Source organism: Erythrolamprus reginae, chromosome 1, assembly GCF_031021105.1.
Source record: "Erythrolamprus reginae isolate rEryReg1 chromosome 1, rEryReg1.hap1, whole genome shotgun sequence".
In the NCBI taxonomy this organism is placed as follows: domain Eukaryota; kingdom Metazoa; phylum Chordata; class Lepidosauria; order Squamata; family Dipsadidae; genus Erythrolamprus; species Erythrolamprus reginae.
In genome coordinates this window covers 124263949-124281173 of record NC_091950.1, presented here as the reverse complement: position 1 = coordinate 124281173, position 17225 = coordinate 124263949, and the positions used below count along the sequence as shown (strand labels likewise).

At 37.1% G+C, this 17225-nt stretch overlaps 1 protein-coding gene across 1 annotated transcript in view; it reads right to left on the bottom strand.

Annotated features, from left to right (window-relative positions):
* INSC (INSC spindle orientation adaptor protein) overlaps positions 1 to 17225 on the bottom strand; it is a 123664-nt gene that overhangs the window by 19058 nt on the left and 87381 nt on the right. Inside the window, exons 10-11 of the mRNA XM_070743927.1 lie at positions 5627 to 5798; positions 2778 to 2956 (exon numbers count right to left, since the gene is read on the bottom strand). Coding sequence (XP_070600028.1) covers positions 2778 to 2956; positions 5627 to 5798 — 351 coding nt within the window. The remainder of the gene's footprint in view (positions 1 to 2777; positions 2957 to 5626; positions 5799 to 17225) is intronic.

Sequence of the window (17225 nt, the reverse complement as noted above, 5' to 3'; positions counted from 1 at the left end):
TTTCTATCTACTTGCTCTTTTAATCATTCCTAATTTACAGTATATTTGGAGCTTGGCATAGCCACTCCATCTATTTTACTGAATGGGGCGATTTGGTCAATCAAACTTTCCATTTAAAAATATTGTTAGCAATAAAGGCTATCAGAATTGTGTACAAACTCCACCTTCTCACAGGACAGGATACATATATTATATTGTTTTGTGGCATGTTTGGCACTGGACTCTCCAGCAACCAAATCAGAGGAAGAGGAGGATGAGGAGTCAGCATCCAGGCAATCTGAGAGGTGCAAGGGGGAAGAAGGAATGGAGCTGTTCAGAGAGCAAGACAGAGGCGGAGCCTGGCCATTTTGTCAGTCCTCAGATGGAGAGTGACAGCCCCAAGGTCTGGAGGAGGCTGATGAAGAAGAAAAACAGCTGGATCCAGTGCCTGATGCACAGATGCACAGGTAGCAGAAGGCAGCAGTGGAAGTCTGTGAGTTGATCCTTGGGAAGAAAGACCTGCAAGCAAAGCCCCACTCTAGCTCTGGGGATAAAAGGCCGGGGGTGGAGATGAACAGATGTGGTAGGCAATTATTCATCTTTCAACTGGACAGACTTGTTAATCTCAAAGAGTAACTTTTTTTATATCGACAAACATACAAACAACATTAAACATTTATACTTATCTATATACATAATAATTAATATTTTACAATTTTGGTTTTTTTACATTATATTCCTTAATACTAATTCCTTTTCTTGTTTTTTTTCCCTATCCAGTTATACAGTTTCTCCCACACTCTGTAGTAGTTCTTATTTTGTTTATCCTGTAATTCATACGTTAATTTACTTAATTTGGCGCAGTATAACATTTTCTTGATCACCATCTTCAAAGAGAAACTTTTTATCAGGGTTGCCAGCGCTCCTAATAAAAGAATATTTTGAGTTCATTGCAGAGGTTTTGTCATGTTTGGGGAGCTGGCTCAGAACAATTCTATCCCATGCCACTGTGGACAGAGTTTACATGAGTTGCCACATAGGGGGTTTAGAAGAAAGAAAATTTTCTTTATTTTTGCACAGCATCTATCCTGTGACATATTTTTGGTTACAACGACCACCAAGACACGCCATGTTATTTATGTGATCCTTACTGGGAATTGCTACCCATATTCCCAGTAAGAATGAAAACTGATATTATTTTAATTATTCTTAAGTTGATTTATTTTCTTTCCTAGGCTATAACCTTTCAAACTAATAGCATCATGGCATTCTTTAAAAGTGCTTACTTCTAAATAGATTTCCAGAAAGGTTACTAATGTATTACATCATCATAAGCAAAGCTATGTTACCCCACAAAGTTGGCTTTGCATAAGAACATATTTAATAAATGCTACGATAAGAAGAAAAAGCCATGAAAAAGAACTATTGTTATAACTATGCTCTGACGGCATTTCCGGACCCCTTCACAAATAGATAGCTGCGTTTCTAGTAGTCAGAATAAGGAGCACCCTATCAAACCCTCCACCAGTTAACAGTGGTGTCCCCCAAGGCAGCATTTTAGGACCATCTCTTTTTAATTTACATAAATGACCTTTGTGATCATATTATAACCAGATGTGCTCTGTCCAATGATGACATAAAACTATTTAACACTGCCGACAATACTGCTGCCCTACAAAGCGATCTTGACTATGTGTCAGAGTGATCGAACAATTGGCAACTTCAAAACTCAACCAACAAATGCTCTTACACATTGGCAACAAAAATCAGAACACCAAATACAAGCTGGGCAGACGTGACCGCGTAGACAAGCCTCACTCTATCAAAGACCTAGTAGTACTTGTCTCAAATTATCTAAGCCCCAGAACTCACTGTAATAGCATTGCCAAAAAAACAGTTGTTAACTTAATTTTGCAAACCTTCGTCTCTGGTAACATTGTACTACAAACTAGAGCATACAAAACCTTTGCCAGACCAATTCTTGAATATAACTCATCTCCCTGGAATCCACACTGTATGTTGGACATTAATACAATTGAGCAAGTCCAGAGGTATTTCACGAGAAGAGTACTCCACTATTCTGCTCACAATAGAATCCCTTATACCACCAGGCTCAAAATTTGGGCTTGGAAAACCTAGAACTATGTCACCTATAGTCTGACTAATCTTAGTACGTAAAATTGTCTGCTACAACATCCTACCTGTCAATGACTACTTGTCAATGACTACTTCAGCTTCAACTGCAATAATACACGGACAAACAATAGATACAAACTCAAAGTAAACTGCTCCAAATTCGATTGCAGAAAAAATGACTTCAGCAACAGAGGGGTAAATTTCTGGAATGCACTACCTGACTCTGTTGTTATATCCTCAAATCCCCAAAACTTTAACCTTAAACTATCTACCGTGGACCTCACCCCATTCCTAAAAGGTCTGTAAGGGGCATACATGTAAGAGACAAGTGTGCCTACTGGCCCTGTCCTACTGTTTACTGTATTCATGTCCATGTTTATATTTATATCTGTTTTCTCATACATGTTTGATAAACTAAATAAATAAATAAACTTTGAGGACATCAGCATTAAATTGATCTTAAGGTTTAGTTGATGAACAGTACAGCAAACTGAAGGTGTTATTTCAAATTTTTTTGAGCATGTCCATTAAATCCAATGCTGGGTACACCAAGATCCATTAAATCAGTATTATTCTAGATTCTTTCCCACATCTATATTTTTTCCTTATACTATGATAGCCATTCATGTTACGTTCTCTGGACATGCATTAAATATACTTACCTGATCTCGAGAATAGGGGCTATCTACTTTCTGCTTGTCAGAGCAAGCTGCAATAAGAATCTTCATCGCGTCCAGTTGAAGCAACATCTCACAGGCCTTTGAGTCCAAAAATGTAATATTGGCAAGTGCAGCTGAAGCCAATAGGAAAACTTCCCCAGAGGCAGCCTCTTGGCACAATTCTAGGCATTAGAAAACCCAATTAAAATATTAAATTAAAGCCTGTCCATTTATCTAGCACAGTGGTTCCTAACCTTCCTAATGCTGTGACCCTTTAGTACAGTTCTTCATGTTGTGGTGATCTCCAACCATAAAGTAATAAAATTATTAGTAATAGAAACTCAAGGGTGGGTTCTAACTTACCTCACTGCTGGTTTGCTTCCTCCTGTGCTGTGTGGTCACGCCTCGTAGGTGTGTGTGTGTTTTGCATCTGCACACATGTGCAGTGATAATTTTTTTTAAATTGCAAAAAAGAGGCCAAAAACAAGATGGTGATGCATGCAGCATGCCATAAATTCCCATAAATTCAGAAGTTCCCATACTACATAATAATAATAATAATAATAATAATAATAATAATAATAATAATGTTGTTGTTGTTATTATTGTTGTTGTTATTATTATTATTATTATTATTATTATTATTCGGTCAATAATTATTGTTGTTGTTGTTATTGTTGTTGTTGTTGTTGTTGTTATTATTATTATTATTATTATTATTATTATTATTATTATTGACTGAATTCTGAAGCATAACACACCAGACATCCTGATTGTGGAGAAAAAGAAAGTATGGCTCATCGACATCGCAATCCCAGGAGACAGCAGAATTGAGGAGAAGCAGCTAGAGAAATTAGTGAAATACGAAGATCTAAAAATCGAGCTGCAATGACTCTGGCATAAACCAGTGAAAGTGGTCCCAGTGGTACTTGGCACGCTGGGCGCAGTACCAAAGGATCTCAGCGGACATTTGAAAACCATTGGAATTGACAAAATCTCCATCTGTCAATTGCAAAAGGCCGCCTTACTGGGATCGGCAAACATAATTCGCCGCTACATCACGCAGTCCTAGGTGCTTGGGAAGCGCCTAACTGGTGATGAAATACAAAATCCAGCATAGTGATCTCATTTGCTGTGTTGTACTGACATATTATTATTATTATTATTATTATTATTATTATTATTATTATTATTATTATTTGCAGTAGTCTATTTGCATGTGGTTGGATCTGCCTGGAGACAGAGGAGGATAGAGTGTCTTGGTTCCTAAGACCATCGGAAATATGTGTTTTCCTATGGTCTTAGGTGACCTCTTTGAAAGGGTTGTTCAACCCCCCCACAGTTTGATCTAACAGAATAACACTCAGAGTTAGAAGGGACCTTGGAGATCTTATAGTCCAACCCCCACTCAGACAGGAAATCCAATACTAGTGATAGGGAACCTATGGCACACAGGGCCATCCCTCTGGGCACACCAAACATCGCCCATTGCTCTTCCAGTTTGTGGCACACCCCATGTACATGCGCCTGCTCCCATTTTGGCACTGAGTGCCGAAAAGGTTCACCAACAGTACCCTATAACATTTCAAAAAAATGGTTGTCCAATCTCTTCTTAAAAACTTCCAATGATGGAGCACCCACCAATTTCTGGAGGCCAGACATTCCACTGATTAATTGTCCTGTCAGGAAATTTCTCCTTAGTTCTAGGTTGGTTCTCTCCTTAATTAGTTTCCTTACACACTTTGTTTGCTTGCATATTTTAAAATATTTTTACAGCTGTTTATTTCAAATAAAAAGGCATGATACAAATGTGGTTTTGGCATAGAGTCTGGATGCAGATATAGATTTGGTTGCTAGATAAAATCCAACAGTATGCACAGGTAAACATAACTAATTGATTCACAAGATATTTAATTTTTGTATCTTGCTATCGTTATAGCTATATATTTAATCTAAGGCTGTTCTGTTTTCTCTTCCTGCCAAAGACCTCTTAAAATGCTGCAGACAGAACTGTTATTATAACCTTCTAAGTAGCTTTTAATTTCTGAATACATCTATTTTAACTAAGGTCTGACTCACCCAACAAATAGATTTGTCTGTGGTTCTCGGATTAAATAAATATTAACATTAATTCAATTACACACACACACACATAATAAAAAAATTAGAGATTTATTAGAGAAAAGATTCCCTTGCAGACTTTTGTTTCTAAATATGCTTAGGTATATTTGGACCTGAATGTAAAAAGTAGATTCTTTAATGCTAACAACAGATAACTCTCTATTTGTTAATCATAATTCTAATAGCAGAACCTCATGTTCCAACATGATAGTAAGTCAGGTGTTTAAACCATGACTGTTTTCCTGGTTTGAAATATAAAGACAGATGAACACTTGGGATGCATTCTATATTTTGGAAGAGCTTTTTTATCAGATAAAAGCCTTTAGGGTTATCTATTAACTGTTTCTTTTAATCATAAATAAATGATGGTTCAGCTTCATTGATAGATCATAGATTTGCACATTGGGGGATAATCTGTAATCACTTCTAGAACAGTTATGTAATGGGGAGAATACGTCATTTCACCAGGATGCTGAAAAATGTTATATTTAATAGGTGGACATTTTATATTTAATATTAACAATATTTATCTCGAGCATGTTTAAACTCTCATAGATGATTAAATGACCAAGAATAGGATGGTGAAAATATGAAAAAGCGAGAAAAATGACACCAAGTTGAAATAAATATTGCACATATCACACGCAGTATGGGGAAATTAATTGAAATGTTCCCAAAGCCTTCTGCACCTTAACAACATTCAAACATGAAATGTTCATGGATATACATACTGAGGAGTGCGGTGACAATTTCTTCCATGTTCTCCAGAAAGCTGTTGAGATGCTGAGTGAAAGTGAGCTGAGGAGATGTGATCTGAGCTATCACTGCAGCTGCTTCAGCATGAGTAGCTTGGGAATGTATATCATCTGTAAGAATGTCAGCCAAACATAATATTCCATCAACCTAAGGAGAGAAGGTAGTGCGGGGGAAAAATGATGGAACATATTTTGACAAGGGTCATAAAGAACCACCTATGAGTTGTTGTTGTTGTTGTTGTTGTTGTTGTTGTTGTTATTATTATTATTATTATTATTATTATTATTATTATTATTATTTAGATTTGTATGCCGTCCCTCTCCGTAGACTCGGGGCGGCTCACAACAATAACAAAGACAATGTAAGAACAAATCTAATAATTTAAAAAACACTAAAAACCCCATTATTAAAAGCAAGCATACACACAAACATACCATGCATAAACTGTATAGGCCCGGGGGAGATGTCTCAGTTCCCCCATGCCTGACGGCAGAGATGGGTCTTAAGAACTTTACGAAAGGCAAGGAGGGTGGGGGCAGTTCTGATCTCCGGAGGGAGCTGGTTACAGAGGGTTGGGGCCGCCACAGAGAAGGCTCTTCTCCTGGGTCCCGCCAAACGACATTGTTTAGTCGACAGGACCCAGAGAAGGCCAACTCTGTGGGACCTAACCGGTCGCTGGGATTCGTGCGGCAGAAGGCGATCCCGGAGATATTCTAGTCTGATGCCATGAAGGGCTTTATAGGTCATAACCAACACTTTGAATTGTGACCGGAAATTGATCGGCAACCAATGCAGACTGCAGAGTGTTGGTGTAACATGGGCATACCTTGGGAAGCCCATGATTGCTCTTGCAGCTGCATTCTGCACGATCTGAAGTTTCCGAACACTTTTCAAAGGTAGCTGCAGCCCTATTTGCAGCCCTATTTGAAAGCTAGGCAAACAACAAAATATAAAGCCCCTATTTTTTATCTATCCCTTTGTAAAATGTACAGAGAATGGAACTGTACAGTCAAGACCTTGGTTATAGGAGTGGATACACAAGTAAACAATATTCACAGTCTTGTAATCAGCTTTTACCTCACAGTGGTACTGAAATTTTGTGAGTGGTGGTAATACATGCTTATTCTATTAACTTTAGCACTATGGGACAGATGGTATGGGTTGCCTTTTTGAGTTATCTCTATTAGGAGAGAGACAAAGATACTACATCTGTCCTTGCTCTTCTTGACTTCTCAGCAGTTTTTGATCTCATCAACCATGAATGGGCTCAGTGAATAGGAAGTGCATTGATTCACTTTCTTTCTATGGGGCCAATATCAGTTGATGTTGATTGGGAGCCTTCAGCCCTACTATGCGGGCTTCTGCAGCATTCAGTGCTCTCTATGTAACATCTACATGGAGCCCCTGGATGAGATTATCTATCACCATGGAATGACATTCGATCTGTGTACTGATGATACCAGTTATACATCTGTCTTCCATTGGCAAACTATTATATCTTGTCGTAGTATCTACAAACTATGATGGTCTGGATGAGGAACAATAGGTTTCAGATGAATCTTGACAAGAAAGACTAACTGTAGGTTTGGGAGACTTCTGGATCTGGAGTTTTAACATCTTTGATACTAGATGAAGGTACATTTCCCAGATAGGGCACAGACTGATTTTTCCCCCCAAAATTCATAACTCCTGCTTGGTGAGCAGCAAGTAGTGGCTAGGAGGGTTCTTGAAGTACTTTTTTGTTTGTTTGTTTGTTTGTTTGTTTGTTTGTTTGTTTGTGTATGTATGTATGTATGTATGTATGTATGTATGTATGTATGTCCAATACAAAATAAAGGTTGGAGAGAATGAACATATATCAAGGAAAGGATAGAAGAAGAGATATGAAAATAGAATACGTCAATGAATGGAAGAAAAGATATAAAATATATAGGAGAGACAATTGGACAGGGGACAGAAGGCACACTAGTGCACTTCATGTTGTGTGGCTACTGCATCCTTCTTGGATCATGAGAATCTACTCATTGTCACTCATGCCCTTCTCATCTCCAGATTGGATTTACTGTGGCGCACTCAGGGGTGGGCTGCTGTCCGGACGAGGGGGAATGCAGTAGGGTAGTGAAAATGGAGCTCCACCCCAGAGCACCCAATTTGCACTGAAAGATGTTGAAAAAAAATGCAGGGCATCCTGCATAAGCCACAGTCACAGTGTGGTAGTAAAAAATTTGGTAGCCCTTCACTGAGCGCACTCTATAGGTGGCTACTCCTAAAGTGCATCCGGAAGCTTCAACGGTGAGGATGCAACTGTAAAGAAAGTTATGTGTTCCCTAACATAGCACACACTACATCTCTGTTCCTTAAACTGCACTGGCTGACAAGTTTGATACTGGGTGTAATTCAAGGCACCGATTTGAAATTTAAAATCTTACGTAGCTTGGGAGTAGATTATTTAAAGGATTGCCTCTTCTCAATTTCATCTCTCATCAGGTCAGATCCCGTCAGGTCAAATAGAAGGGTTATGCTTTAAGTCCTGCCTCTTAACCAGTACTATCTAATGGGATTCAGGACATGCACTTTTTTATTCTACATCCCCAATCTCTGGGACATCATTCCCCACTGTTCTCTATCAACCTTGAGCTTCCAAGGATCATTTGTATGAAGTTAAGGCAATGCTCTTCTATTATGGGGGAAACATGGGTATTTTCATGCTTCTCATGTCTTTATTTATTTTAAATGTTTTGCTTTTGGTTTTTTTGCTTGATGTGTCCTGAACTGTTACAAAGGTTATAAGGGGCAAAAATCATATTTTGAGAGATGAGATACTGTATTAATTTGCTAAAAAATAAAATATCCAAGAAGTCAGTATTCTCCCTAAAATTAAATTATAGAGAACAGTTTTTCTTCTGATGACATCAAAAAGTATTACCTAATACCTAATATCTATTATCACAATTTTCTATTTTCACATTTTTATTATAAAAATATTTTGCATTGTTCATCATAGAGTATTCAGTTCATGTATTCAAATGTCTTCAGTTCTTCTTAATACTTAAAATGCTGGTGCCTTAAGTGATCTATTTAAAGCTTTTCTGGCTCTCACTTTTATTATTCATTAATAAGCCATGCTAAATTACCTTACCTATCCCTATCTGGATATAAATTAATATATTTGATCTTCTGTTATCCATAACAGCATTTTATGAAAAGTGCTATGAAGTTTACAAAAATAAATGCTATTATCTTAGAAATAATTATGATTATAGCAAGGATAAATATAACACAGGCCTATTTATTTTATAGAACACAATGTTTGGCGTGTACTATTTGGAAATGAAAGTTATGTTTCCAGTGTCCATTTTTTTGGACAAGATGTCACCATCGATCAATATTTCTGTAATCATAAGAAAAGTAACTGGAGGCTGAGCCTGAGAAAACGGTCAAACGCATCATAAGTCATGAGTCTCTGAGTACCCGCAAGACATCTAAGCCCACCTTCAATTCTATTGACTCTTATCTACCACCAATTGCTTTGACTATTAGTAGCTCAGATTCTTGTAGAGCAGGGGTATCAAAGTCAATTTCCTGCAGTCAACTTTGGAGCGATTTACTTTAAGTTTGTATCTGTTGTGTGTTCGTGTGTTGTTGTGGTTGAAGCTGAAGAAGTCATTGACAGAAATGACGTTGTAGCAGATGATTTTATGGGTTATGCTTAGATCGTGTTTAAGGCAACGTAGTTCTAAGATTTCTAAACCTAGGGTTGTAAGTCTACTTGTGCAGGGTATTCTGTTGCGAGTGGAGGAGTGGAGGGTTCTTCTAGTAAACTATTTCTGGACATTTTATATCAGAAATGCAGTGTGGATTCCAGACAAATGAGCTGTATTCAAAGATTGATCTGGTGAAAGTTTTGTATGGTTTGGTTAGTAGTGTAAGATTAGAAGCTACGTAGGATTAGGTTAACAACTCTTGAAGCCTTTTTAGTGATGTTGTTGCAGTGGGCTTTGGCACTTAGGTCATTTGATATGAATATTCCAAGGTCTTTTATGGAGTGAGGATTGTCTGTAAGGTCTTGTTTATTCAACTTGTATTTGGTGTTCTGACTCTTTTTGCTAATGTGTAGGACAGAGCATTTTGGGGTTGAGATTTGGAGTTGTTATTATTATTATTATTATTATTATTATTATTATTATTATTATTATTATTACTGTATTATTATTATTACTGTATTATTATTATTATTATTATTATTATTATTATTATTATTATTATTAATTAGATTTGTATGCCGTCCCTCTCCGCAGACTTGCCAGATGTTTGACTATTCAGACACAAAGTCAAGGTCTTTTTGGAGAGTAGCTGTGTTATCTGTGTCTGACCTCGGGGGGGGGGGGGCTAGACTGGGCATGGCCAGGGTGAGCATGCCCAGTTCAATATCACTTGTGTCAGGAATACCTGGGGTGGCCCAAGTTCTCTGCCAGCAAAAATGGGCTCCTGAACTCCATTTTTGGCTGTGACAGCATCCTGCAACCCTCTGCCAGTACAATCCTCTGCCCACGACCCTCCCAAGCTCCAGCAGAGGCATCATAGACTGGTCCTTCACTATTTCCAGGGTGGCCCTGTGGACCATACCCAAGTACCCCAAGGCTGGATCTAACCCTGAGCCTTGAGTTTGACAGCCCTGCTGTGGAGCATTTAAGCCTGCAATAAATTTTTGAACTCATTTGAACTGCTGAAATCTCCTGATTTCCCTGGCACACATAACAATAATCATTTGCCTAACTCACTTTAGTGCAGGGAATACATTTCTGCTTGAACAATATGATTACAAGTCAGTATAAATATTTAGATTTAAAGAAGTATTTCGATTTATATTTTCTAAAAAAAAATCCAGATTTTAAAATACTTTTTTTCAAGTTAAACACTATAGAAATACTTAGGCTGCGGACAAGTCTGCAAATACAAAGTTCAAACTTCATATTAGTTAGATCAACATGGTTGATAGTAGAACTTGCAGAATTTCTCTAGTGGCTTGCAAACTGCATTTAGTTTGAATGTTTGCTTTGAACAGGTTGACAGCTTCATACTTACACTGTGGTTTTGGCCAGTTTTGACTTGAAAAGATGTCAGTTACAGATAGACCTCAATTTACAACCATAACTGAATCTCAAGTTACTGTTGCTAAGTAGGTTGTTAAATGTGTTTCTTTTTTTTTTCCTTTGAAAATATTTCACTTCTCATCCAAGAAGCTTCTTCAGTTCTCACTGAAGAAATTAGAACTGAATGGAACAGTTAAAACTGAAGAAGCTTCTTGAATGAGAAGTGAAATGTTTTCAAAGGAAAAACCAAGACAATCCAGTTGCTTTTTGGGAAAAACACCTTTGGGCCAAAAATAAGCCATATCTCCTCTGATCATCTTCAATTGATGCTTTTATTGTCTTACTGTTTCACAATATAAAACTGGAATATCGTTTACTCTCAGATCTTTTTTTACAATGAATTGCTGACCTTGATTATGAATAAGTTACTAGAAATAGAAGAATAATAAGAAGGCAAAAGATTTGCTGATATCTTGTATTTGGAAGATAGGATTGAATTTGGGGAATGAAACTACATGAATTTACATGGTTTGTCCGGAAACAAAACACTGCAGATTTTGGAAATGGTGCAGTGATTAGAGTGTAGTACTGTAGGCTACTTCTGCTGAGTGCTGATTGCCAGCAGTTTGGCAGTTCAAGTCCCACCAGCTCAAGGTTGGCTCAGCCTTCCATCCTTCCGAGGTCGGTAAAATGAGGACCCAAATTATAAACCATTTAGAGAAGACTTTAAAAGCACTGCAAAGCAGTATATAAGTCAAAGAGTTATTGCTATACTACACTGAGGCAAAAACCCCTGCAAACAATTTTCCCTCTCCCTTATTACTGAGCTGCAACAAACCCAGGTGTATTTTACACCGTTTGGGCCTGATGCGGAAATATCTCCAAGTGTGTGGGAGGGGAAATAAAACTTACCAGGTTATACCATTTATAAGTGTCCAATAATAAATTTTAAAAGGACAGGGAAACAATCTAATAAAAGCACTTTAACATCCCAAAAGAAATTGCTGTTCCAAGCATTTATATAATTAGCTTTCACACTGAAAGGAACTTTGGAATGTTGCCCTGCTTTCTGCTTAATTCTGGAGAAGTAATCAGCTAAAATGTCAAACATGCTCAATATCTTGGCAATACAAGAGAATGGGTCAGCTAGATAATACAAACAAAAGAATTCCATGAATGCAGCATAATAGAAGAGAGATTTTGCATTTGAGGAATATTTGAGTGGTGAAATCATAACTGTAAAGTTGAAGACTTTCCAGATAAGGAAATTGCTTGATAAAATTTGTCAGGTATAGCCAATTGGAGGACAGTCTTCTTAGCCATCAATGCAATTCATTTTTCTAAGCAGTGAATAGGTCTCTTGCAGTCTTAGTTCCTTTATCTGGGAAAAAAAGTAGTTGTAGACATTATATTTCATATATGCACACTGGTGATGCTGCACATACAAAAGGGTCATTTGACTTAATAGTTTCACATTTAATAGGGAGACTGACAGATTTGAAATTTGGTATATTGAGAATATGTCACATTTCTCACAATAAGGGCATTGAATCACAAAATTCCTATGCCATTCTTCTATCTATTTCCCAACCTATGTAAACTTCTCACAATTTTCCAGTGAGCAAAACTGTTTTGAGAATTCTCAAGTCCACATATCATGTAGACTACTAGGTTAGGAAACCTTGTTCTAAGATTTCCCTACAACCCCTAGTTTAATTTTATAGAAAATTAAATGGGTCTACAAATGGGTACGCCTCCAAAGTAACATCAGTAGTTACTAATGCCTTGTTAAGGCCATATTTAAAATACTGCATATAGTTTTGGTTGCCACGATGTTAAAAAAGCTGTTGAAAGAAAGAGTCCAGAAAAGAGCAATAAAATTTGTTTGTTGGTTGGTTTGTTGGTTTGTTGGTTTGTTGGTTTGTTGGTTTGTTTGTTTGTTGGTTGGTTGGTTGATCGGTCGGTCGGTCGGTCGGTCGGTCGGTCGGTCGGTCGGTCGGTCGGTCGGTCGGTCTGTCTGTCTGTCTGTCTATCTATCTATCTATCTATCTATCTATCTATTTATTTTACTTACTTACTTACTTACTTACTTACTTACTTACTTACTTACTTACTTACTTACTTACTTACTTACTTACTTATTTGCCACCCCTCTCCGCAGACTCGGAGGACTATTACAGGACTGGAGACTAGAACATATGAAGAATGGTTGCTGGAATTGGGTATGTCTATTCTTATGAAAAGAAGGACTAGGGGTAATGTGATAGCAGTGTTCTGATATCTCAATAGCTGCTACAAAGAGGAATCAAGCTATTCTCCAAAGCACAAGAATCAATAGATGGAAACTAATCAAGAAAAGAGGCAACCTAGAACTAAGGGGAAATTTCCTGACAGTTAGAACAATTAATCAGTGGAACAATTTGCCTCCAGAAGTTGTGAATGCTCCAACACTGGAAGTTTTTAAGAAGAGATTGGATAACCATTTGTCTGAAATGGTATAGGGCAGTGCTGGAAAAACCTTTTGGAAGAAAGTGCCGAAATGGGAGTGTGCATGGATGGGGGAGGCAGCTATGCTTTCTTGAAACATCAAGAAAGCTTGCGCTAACTCGAGAAGCATAGATTAATAGGCTAAAGTTAGGAGGACTACCCAACCTGCACTAATAGGCATGTAGCCCTAACTTAAAACGAACACGCCTGGTCTGAATTATCCATGCACTCAGTTCCTATTATATGATTGCATAATAGTATTATAAAAATAAAATATGGTTAGGACTGCTTTTAGAGATAGCATAGAGGACATAGCTGACTGGGCATCTATGGGAATGATATAGTCAGAGTCTACCAGATCTTTGCTCCATTAATAATACCCTCAAATTTCCATAGTGCTTCACAACTTTAATAAATGTTACCCTGCTATCCTTGTTGTCAGCTCTCCCATAATACAGCCTAGTATACTCATGCAAACACAGATAAAGCTTAAATCAGCAGGACCAGAACCCATCACACCCACACACAATATTGCATTATTTACAACTGTACAAGATAAGGAAAAAAAGATAATCTAATGTATGATGTGCGTGAAGGGTAAATGAAGGAGACAGGAGGTCTAAACACAAGAGTAATTGAAAGTTACTGCCTTGAAACAAAATAAAGAATTATAACGTAATATATTGTATAATAATATATTCTGAAGAAAGGTGGGAAGGGAGGGGGAAGAAATGGAGAGCAATAGAAAGTTAGATAAATGCACCAACTGAAGAATGATCACAAATAAATCAATTGGTCATCCACAGGAAAGAATGTCCTTAAGAGAACCTGTTCAACAAGGAGGTATGATGATGTTATCTGTGATTTTATTTATCGTCTGTCTGTCTGTCTGTCTGTCTGTCTGTCTGTCTGTCTCTCTCTCTCTCTCTCTCTCTCCCTCCCTCCCTATAATTTATCTAGCTAACATCACCTATCCAACAACCATATCCCCATCTCCTACACTTTGCTAAGAAAGGGACAACAACTCGCAATTGCCTTTTTGATATGAGTACATATCACAATACCACTCTGTCTCCCCATTTCACTATAGTATTATATAAATGCTAAAAGATATCATTTCATTCAACTGTTCAACCATTCACTCCTGTTTAGGGGCATGCAGACTGAGTTTCAAGCCTTTATTTGAAGGCAAAAGTCCATGGAAGAGTTTGAATCACAAAGCTGACCATAGTCAATGACAGAATGAATCAAAGATCTCTGTCCCATCTCAGATGGGGAGGGGAGACAAACCACTAGTGATTTCTTTTTTTAAAAAAAAGAAAATATAATCTTTATTGAAGATAAATAGGGGAGAGGATACATAAAGCAAAAGGACTATGAGACTATTGGTACAAATGTACTGTATATGAATTTAGAGCATAGAGTTATAAATCAAAATACACGCTTACATAAAGAAAAATAAGGAAGAAAATAAAGCTAAGGAGAGAGAAAGAAAAAGAGAGAAAAGGGGGAGGGAAAGAGAAGAAGTAAAAATAAAAATAAAAAAGAGGAAAGAAAGAAGTGATTTCTTTTCAATTTCTAACTAGCTTATATACTGCCATTGCTAAAGTGCCTTTTGTCCAACATGTATTAGTATAACATACAATTGCTCAACGCAATAAAGGCACCCAATCCTTACTTAAAATTCTCAGATGAGAGAGGCAAGTTGTTGCATGTCAAGGCTCCAGACTGTTCCTCCCTTCCTTCTTAGGAAACCATGGAAATGCCACAAGAACACATTTTTGTAACATTATTTTCCTTTACCTCCCTTTTTATTATTTTAAATTTTATTTTAAGCTTAGGACAGCTGCACAATACTGGTCTTGATCAGTACATATTTAGATGGAGAAGAAGCAAGAGGAATCCTGGTGTTACTTAATGGCAAAACAATATATTTTTTCCAAATACTGTAATCTGCTTCCCTAATTTTAATAAGTATCAGTAAAGGTGTCCTGATTGTGCACACATTCCTTGGCAGTTCAGATACTGTCAGACTTACAAGAGAGACCAGACTAAAAGACCAACACCATATACCGGTATGTATAAAACTACTTTCATTAGAACATCTCTACTAAGAGAATCTTACAATTCTGGATGTGCTTCCCTCTTCCTCACTTTACTGTATGTATTACTAGGAAAGGGCTTGCTGAGATGATTTCTCAATTTAATTTCATGCATCAGACTTGAGTTCTACTTATCTAACCATTGCCTTGCTAGTGGCTCTTCTTCCTGTTCTTTAAAGCCATTGCGTATGTCCTCATCAGATTCCCCTAATGAGAAGATGGCTTAAATGACCAGGTCTCTACATCCATTGGCAGATGATAATTCAAGGACAGAAACTGTCAGTCAACTAAACATCTATGGAGATTCTCAGTCATCCAGATCATGTGGTTGTCCCAAAGGTGCTTTTTCAAGAGGCAACTCGACTTTCTTTTTCTTTGAAGATGTTTTTCCTTCAGAACTGAAAAAGCTTCTTGGATGAGGAGCAAAACATCTTCAAAGAAAAACAAAGAAAGTCCAGTTGCCTTTAAAAAAAAAAACCTTTGTAAGGGTGCAATGGGTTTAACCTATTATTAACACTATTCACGTAACTAGAATAGAATAGAATAGAGTAGAGTAGAGTAGAGTAGAGTAGAACCGAACCGAACCGAACAGAACAGAACAGAACAGAACAGAACAGAACAGAACAGAACAGAACAGAATAGAATAGAATAGAATAGAATAGAATTCTTTACTGGCCAAGTGTGATTGGTCACACAAGGAATTTGTCTTTGGTGCATATGCTCTCATTTCTTTGACTCTCAGGATTAACAGCTGGAATCTCTCTCTCTCTCTCTCTCTCTCTCTCTCTCTCTCTCTCTCTCTATCTATCTCTGTGTGTGTGTATCCGGGTGCACATAGATAATTATGCTCCTTAAAATTAGATGTTCATGATAAACATGTCTTTTAAACTGAAAGTCTTTTAATCTTTCAGTTTAAAATAAAACTGTTGTTTAATGCCTGATACTTAAAAAATAGAAAAAATATTCCACTAGCTGATTATAATCTTTTACTTATGAACATTCTCAGTGATAAATCTTGTTTTATGCAAACAGAAAAAAAATGTGTGTCACATCAAGACACACAAAAAAATTGTGTGTCACCTATCTGCACATCTAAAGGACTTTTTTTTAGAAAATGTGACATTTCGTGACATGGAAGAAACAAGCTGCAGGATTTAATACTAACTTTAATATAACTTGGAAATCATTTATAATTCTGCACATAAATCTGTTCCATAAACAAAGATGGAGCTGAACCTTATAACTCCAAATCTGAAGTAATTTAAGGATGGGATATTTCACATTTCTTAAATTGTATTGTTTTATTGATTGTTTTTATTTTGGAGATTTGTTGTTACTGTTTATCTGACATAATTATAATAATAGCTTTTAAAGTGCCAAACTGATACATTCTTATCCTTAATTACTTATATGCTTTCAACATGTGACGACAGGTTAGCCATCACTGAACTACAGTAGCTGTATATTAAGAGCAATTGTTGCAGCTCTCATAACCACTGGATGTCACTATTACACAGCCGTATAATTTTGGATGCATTATACTACTGAGTTTGGGGATTGTTCTCTCTGAAGCCTTAATCCAGGGAGGCCCAAACTTGGCAAATTTAAGACTTGTGGACTTCAACTCCAAGAATTCTCCATCTTTGCCTTAATCACTGCTCTGAGAGGCTATTAAGTAGAATTAATGAAATGAAAAGATTTTTTATGAAGACTTCAATTTTTATTTTATTTTTTTATTTTGTCCAATACACAATAATACACAATGAAGGTTATGGAGAATATAGTAGAGAAGAAATATGAGATATAGGAGAGACTATAGGACAGAAGACGGAAGGCACTCTAGTGCACTTATGTACGCCCCTTACTGACCTCTTAGGAATCTGGAGAGGTCA